Genomic DNA, 7,414 nt, shown 5'->3' with positions numbered 1-7,414 from the left:
AAAAAAAACACTTAGTATGTAAGTAAAGGCCTGAAAACTAACAACTTCAACTTTTGGGTTATCATAGAGTTCTTGACTTGCACAATCAGAAGGGGAATGATCGTTTAAACATATCAATTAAAATAATCTGTCTCTCTTATTAGGCTCATACATACAGCTCTCATTGCATAATTTTATAGGCTACATCTGCTTGATATGTTTTCTTGCACTACTTTTGTAACATTTGTTTTAGAACTCATGGTAAAGTTACAAGTCATGAGGACTAAATCATTTTGTTTTCTTTTGCAATACTTTTGTAACATATGTTTTAGAACTCATGGTAAAGTTACTTTTGCAACATATATATGGACAACATTAATCTGTTTAGGAACATTGTGCCATGATATATAGTTTCCTTCCAACTTTTCTTTTGTAGGCAGAAGTATCAAATATTGTTTTCCATCGGTCAATTGAAAGTCATGATTTTTGCTTACGAACCCTCTCGTTTCTCATATTTCCTTCTTTCTTTCTGGGATGAACTTTATAGGCTTCAACGTTTCAGAAGTTCCTTGCTATCAGTCATGTTTCGGAAGGTATGGGACTCCGCCGTCCAAATTGATACATTTGTACAAACAGAGAAATGTACAAATATTTTGATGCACTGCATCCCAGTGATGCTTGATCATTGCAAGTAGAGCATATTCAGCTGATTTACCCTCAGATGGTTATCCAGTTGATATCAGAACATTGCCAAAAGATGTATATTCAGAGATGATCGCAACTTGTGTTCTTTAATGAATATATGTAGTTAAGGATGTAAGTCAGGTTGGAGAAATTGTGGTGCTGCAACCACAATTTGAGCTGGCTTTCTTGCAAAATATTGGAAGGATGTCACTTCAAGATAAAGGGCTCTTTCCGTTTTATTGGAAGTGAGGGAAGATCAATAGGATTTCTTTGGAATTAGAACGTGTTGGAATTATAAATATGTATCTCAAGTTTGAGAATTGCTAAATTTATTTCTGTACAATAGGAATTAGGACAAAATATTAATCAAGCCTAAAGGGCACCAAGTAGTTAGTCCCCCCAACATAAGATTATAATATCTGCCAGTGTTTTTGGGAAGCCCTGCATTCAGTGCACAAGAGCTTCTATTTGGCTCTGAAATGAGCCTCAAATATCAAATTTAAAATTTGAGCAATAATAACTAGATAAAAAATTAGGAAAAAGGCATATGCAGAAAATTAAACAATCACGAGGCTAAGTAATTATAGCAATCCAATTATTCAGGAGTTAAAACATTTTTTTGTTATTGAGTTTGGTCCCTTAAAGTGGGGAAAGTTACAGTGGGAAAGTGCTTGATGGCTAAACTTCCTATATACTACCTTTCTTGTCTTTGTGAAAATGAAACAAGCAATCTTTTCTTGGCAAATGAGATGGAACTTTTACTTATAACATGCCATCAAATTTTAATTTTCTGCAGCTTATGATACATAGACATAGTATTTCACGCTTTCGATTCCTTCCATAGAAGTTCAAAAGAGTATAACAACGTGGAGGAATAGTTATAAGCATTTATAAGTATAATCATTTGGGAAGTAAAGAAGAAAGATGTTATCAATAGAAATTGGAAGAAAATGGACTATATATTCTGTCCAACAGCATACTTATTTTAAGAATGAAGCTTCGCCTCCACCAACACCGATCAATCCCCAGATTTCTTGAAGAATTTAGTCCTTGCTGGCAAGCTTAGCGACAGAACTTCCAAACAAGAAATGAGAGATGGAGAAATCTCAACCTCATTAAGCAATATCAGCTGCAAAATATGAGAGGAAATGCAATCAGTTCCAATATGCCAGAAAAAAAAACTTTATTATTTTGTGGGGAAAATAACCAGAAAAACTAGAGATGCATAATGAGAAGTCTAAGCATATATGTTAATTGGTGTGTTGTAAACAGTGAATTGAGGAAATCATACACTAGTTGAAGAGGCCTCTGTTCCTGGCGAGGGTAATGATTATTTAATTGCAGCCCATTAACTTGGAGGAAAGTCCTAGCATCAAATGGCTGAGCTGACACTAGTTCATAGTCAGAGCTCCCAGGCATCAAGTTCATGTCATGCTGGGCTCTTTCAGTTTCAGCTATCTACAAGAAAATTTGAACAACACAATGAAATATTCTGGTTAGGCTTTAGAAGAGAAAACTGCATAAATTCGTGTGTGTGTATGTGTACAAATGCTCGCGCACACACAATCACACATATATACGTTAAATAACACACACACACACACACAGTCATTTGGACGGACTGACCTTTGATCGAAGGTATTGATTGTTGCTGTGTAAATCAACCTCCTGCATTCAAGATTGATGTATGGCAAATTGAGTAAGTGTGCAACAGGAGCTTTGCAAGATCAAGCTAGTGTAACTGCTTCAAGGCTTACATATCAGTGCCATTTTCTTGTCTTAGCACTTACATTTCAAGGCTTTCTTTAGGTCTCTCAACTCTTAAAAGCAGGAAAGTGAATTTTATTTTATAGCTCTTCCGGCAAACTGGATTGACTGAATTCTTGAGGGAGGATTTAGATCAATAATAGATATGACAAGTATCAGGGTCATAAATTTTTATTTGGCAATAGAATGAGTTCAAATAAATCATCACAATATTTCTCCTCTTTTTACCACCCCAAAAAAAAAAAAAAAAAAAAGAACACACACACACACAAAAATATTGAAAAATCATGGTCAAATTTGTTTGTATTGAGAATCCTAATTCCTAGTTATTACATGTTAGAAAAGATGGAGATTATGAGTACAAAATGATGCTTACCACCCTTGACAGATACCATATTATTAAATGTCTTAATCATGCTTCTAATATGTTTCAGCTTCCAAATATCTATGACCCCTATTTACGAACTTTTCAATTGTTCTTTAAAATTTTTAGTCTAGCATATTTTTCCAATCCAACCTCTTACTCTTACATATATATCATAATTCGTTATCAAGTACAAAGAAAGAAAATCATGTCAAAATGAATGCTGAATAAAACGGGTAACCATATTATAGGGCTATGTACTTCATGTACTCTCAACTTCCTTTTCGCAAGGCTCATTTGCAGATAAGATGCATTCAAGAAGTCTAGATTAATTCATCAAAACTTACCCTCTTCTGCATGAACTCAATTTCCGCGAACAAAAGTTCATTCTGCAATGTCAGAGAGAGAAGAAATGGACACGTTATGTTCGGAAGCATAGATAAACTGTGCAAGACTATAATACCAGGAAAAAATCAGTTCAATAAAATCTAATAACAGGTACCTTTTTGGATCGGACTCTGCTAATGCCTCTCTCAACCTTGCTTTCTAGATTCTTGAGGTCCCTCAGATTCAACGACCCTAAAGATTCACCAAGCATGTTCCTGAAAGACATCAAGTAAAAGGGTTAATTGAACAGTGGATCTAACAGGTCATAGGAATAACTGTATAGAGGAATTTTGACCACAGAAATCACCTGTTTGAGTTCTGCAAATTACTGATCTGTGCACGCAGTTTCGATGCTTCCTGTTGGTAGTGCTGTCATGACATGCAATGTAAAGTCAGTGCTGCTGAAAACACAGTACCATTTATGGCATGCAAGATGGAGCTTCATTAATTAAAAGAAAATTCAAAAAAAAAAAATTGTGAAGCATCACCATAAATTGGAAGGCCTAACTTGTATAAAGGTCTGATGGTGCAAGTTTGTTAAGAATGGATCTATACTTACCCATGTTTCAAAACTAATTTGTTACGTTAAGAGTTCTTCAGAAATGCATGGGATGATAATTTAAAATGAACCACAAATGTGGACAGAAAATTATACTATCTCACAGAATTTTCAGGAAAAACCTCTTTGGAAGACTAAATCTCTAACATCATACCTGAGCATTGGCTTCTGAAATAGAGCCGGTGTTCGCAGAATCTGAATTTACCTTTTTGTACCTCTTAATTGTCTCTTTGACACTGAACCACATGGCATCAACTTGTTAGTATGTGCATTCTAAGTATTAAATTGCATCAATCAGATATCAAGAAAATAGCTGGATTCACAATTTCCTCCAAGTTACCAAAAATCTCCCCCAGCTGACCACAAGTATTACCAGCAAAAAGTAAAGAAATAGCAGAACAGAAAACTGCTGTTGGTTAAAAACATTTACTTTGGGGATTGAGTAGGAAAATAAATTTTGTTATTATGTCAAGTTCTTTATTATATCTTTAGCAAGAAAATTGATCTTATCATAATTTCATAAGCTATTCAACCACCTTTTATTGCGTGTGTGAAAATTGCAGATTAAACTAGAATCATAAGAAGTTGTTTCATATACAAGAGAATAAGCATGAGATTTCAAGTTCCTTGGACAATAGGTGAATTTATTTATGTGATTTCAGTTCTGAAAATATCAGTATTTCTTTCAAGGCATTTAGAGAAGTTAAGTAATAGACTATTGTTATTTAGATCCCCTTGAGTAATCAGAGAAATGAGTCTATATCCCAAAAGATCCAGTTCCCGTATTTCAATCCCCAAATATTGTTTGTCCAATTATATCCATGCTGTTAAAGATACAGTTAGGACCTTATGAGTCTTATCCTAAAATTAGACAAGATCTACCTTGAAGAAATCATCAAAGCATAGTTTTTTTTTTTTCCTTTTTTTTGGTGAGGTGGGGGGGGGGGGGGGTGTATCATCAAAGACAGGATGAATAACTGAAGTTAAGACTTTGCGCCAATCCACATAAATTAAGCCCAAGAGGTTCTTTTTATATATATTTCCAGACTATTGAAAATATAATCTCCTAATTTTTTAAAGTAAATAAGACTTAGCTATGTAACACTATTCAAGGTACTGTTTGTCCCTCCGCAGTTTTCATCGGGTAAAATCATAACTACTATGGTAATTTGCATATAGCCGTTATCCTTTATTTACCTTCACCTGGTAACTAGTGATATGGCTGTGATGTGAAGTATAAATAGCCCAAGTTACCAGTATAACAAATTCTAAAGAAAAATCTCTGGCATGATAAATTTTGAAGTTCAAATAGGAATAGCAATGCGGTCAATGCTTATCTAAAAGAAGGAAAAACAAACCCCTTAACCACAACATTAGTCAGACAGAATTCATTCAGGACTAATATTGTAAAAGGTTGCTAAAAACTATATATGTTGTGAAAGTTACTTCAACTCACAAGATCTGATAACTCTTGTTATTATACCACAATGACTTTATTATGATGGCAAGAAAAGATGGCAGATGAATGAGGATTTCCTTTTATTGGATAGCAAAAAGGGAAAAACACTTCTATGTCTAGTTTCGGTTAAAGTTCTCAATGATAACAAAACAGCATGGAGAAAAACTATTCTTCCAATTTAGTGGCTCCAAAATTTAATTTATGACAAATAGGGAGAAAAATGTAAAAAAAAATTGAAAAGAAAGAAAGACATTCATTAATTGATATTTTCATTTAGTAAAAAAAAAAAAAACCGCTGGAACCTCCACTACTTGCTTTTTAGGAAAAATGTTTTGATAAGTTACGTATGCTAGCTAGGGGAAAAGAAAAACCAAGCCAAATGTTGCCACCAATCAATAGAGCTAATTCCAAAAACAAAATATTGGTTACGTGTACACAGGGATCCGTGCAATAGTTAAGAAATTTCTTCCACACCTGATTTCTACTTTAAAACCTACTAATTAATCTATATCTCAACTTCTTGTACATTCCAATATTCAAAATCTGGTTCAAAATAAATAAAGCTACTAGGTCATTCATGGCAAATAAGGTGAAAGGGTGCTTAATAACAATTAGTAATAATTGTTGTTCACCTGCCTAAATTCCAATTTCCAGAGCTCTACATTATTAGCTAATCAATCCCAACACGTAAAGCAAAGATACAAAATGAACAAAAATTTGTCAGTCAGAATCATTTCCTGTTTATTAAAGTCCCAAGATGACATGATGTAATATTGTGCGCAAATTATACCCAACAGCGCAGAATCAACCCCCATTTCCCAGTCAGATGTTTCCTTAATTTCGTCGAGACACTGATTGGCTGCTGCTGCCAAGCTGGCACAATATCCCACAATGTAATTGGCCCCATTTTCTACGGTCAGATTTTTACCACGTGTCAGAAACCCTTTACACATTGGATTTTACTCAGCTAGGTAACTGCAAGAAAACTACTTAAAATGCAGACAACATTTATTACAGCAAAAGACCATTCTGCAAGATCGGTAATTATAGGCTATGGTACTGACTCTTTTTTGGTCTAATGCATCCGAGCCCTCCATTTATAAACCCTACCCATGCAAAAAAGGTGCAACTTACAAGAAGTCTCCCATTGGTTGGCAGTTTCTCGAAAAAAAAAAAAAAAGGGACTTACTCAAATATATCTATGCAAAATCTGAAAGAAATGCTGAGCTTAAATAGGCTTGCCTATAGTTAAAGTTGTTTCATTTCTGTTGCTTTGTTGTTTAGGTTATTTAGCAGTTTCAGAAGCTTTGGTATGTCAAATAACGAGAAAAGAAAAAAGTTGTATTTGTACAATTGCTGAGGGACAAATTTCATGAATAGAGAGATAGAGGGAAAGACCAATTACAAGGGGTGTCGTAACTTATTACACTCTTTTGTCAGAAGTTTGATAACTGGAAAAATCATGTGTGACGTGAGAAAAGATTCTTGTAACCAATACAAAACAAAATTCACCTAATTGGGTGTTGAAAGCTAACTACACTAGAAGAATCCATGTCCCAAAAAGACTACAAAATGTACGTAGTGGCAAGCTGGTAATGGGCATATGAACATAACCCATGTCAAAATTGACTAGGTTTTGATTTGATTTTGGACGAGATTTAGTGCAAACCCTTCTGAAACCCTAGTTTTGTTCAATTTGGTTATTTAAACATTTTGACTTGTTGAACAGTTGCCAAGCATTTTACAGTATGCCCAATTATATTCATTTTGATTATGACGATGAATTTTACATTTTTACTTCTGAGAAACCGTTGACTTTTGGTAGGCAAGAGTAGAAATGCATCACTGAGCATGCGTTCCAGTTTTCCACTATGGCTGGCTAATAGCATGTTAAAAATTTTTGTAAGTCTTGGCAAAAAGGAAAAAGAAAGTAATTTTTCTGAGTCTCCTAGACCATGACCTTTACCTTTCAACGATAAAATAAAAAAAATTGTGAATTTGAAACCCAAAAAGAAATGGAAAAAACAACAAAAAAATGCTCTTAGTCCTAGGGCTGAGACTGATGACAACTTTAGACCTGTCCTACGGCCTGGTTTTGATTGATCACGTCCAACTTGCTATTAAGGATGCATCAACTGATATCTGAAATGGGCAAATAGGAAGATGACAGCTTTCTTGCTAGGCATCAGAAATGACATGTGGAAAGAGAGAAAGG

The 7,414-nt window shown here is 34.5% G+C and overlaps 1 protein-coding gene across 1 annotated transcript; it reads right to left on the bottom strand.

Annotated features, from left to right (window-relative positions):
• Nucleotides 1-1,476: 1,476 nt before the first annotated feature.
• Nucleotides 1,477-6,152, bottom strand: LOC113758535 (floral homeotic protein AGAMOUS-like). The gene is made up of 9 exons (XM_027301347.1): nucleotides 5,990-6,152; nucleotides 4,081-4,096; nucleotides 3,895-3,976; nucleotides 3,489-3,550; nucleotides 3,297-3,396; nucleotides 3,142-3,183; nucleotides 2,290-2,331; nucleotides 1,955-2,121; nucleotides 1,477-1,792 (listed from the first exon to the last, which is right to left on the bottom strand). The coding sequence occupies exons 1-9, from the start codon at nucleotides 6,150-6,152 to the stop codon at nucleotides 1,789-1,791; spliced, it is 678 nt and encodes a 225-aa protein (XP_027157148.1). The 3' UTR covers nucleotides 1,477-1,788.
• Between the last annotated feature and the right edge of the window lie 1,262 nt (nucleotides 6,153-7,414).

Source organism: Coffea eugenioides, unplaced genomic scaffold (assembly GCF_003713205.1).
Source record: "Coffea eugenioides isolate CCC68of unplaced genomic scaffold, Ceug_1.0 ScVebR1_55;HRSCAF=288, whole genome shotgun sequence".
NCBI classification, from domain to species: domain Eukaryota; kingdom Viridiplantae; phylum Streptophyta; class Magnoliopsida; order Gentianales; family Rubiaceae; genus Coffea; species Coffea eugenioides.
This window is presented reverse-complemented; position numbering and strand designations above follow the sequence as displayed.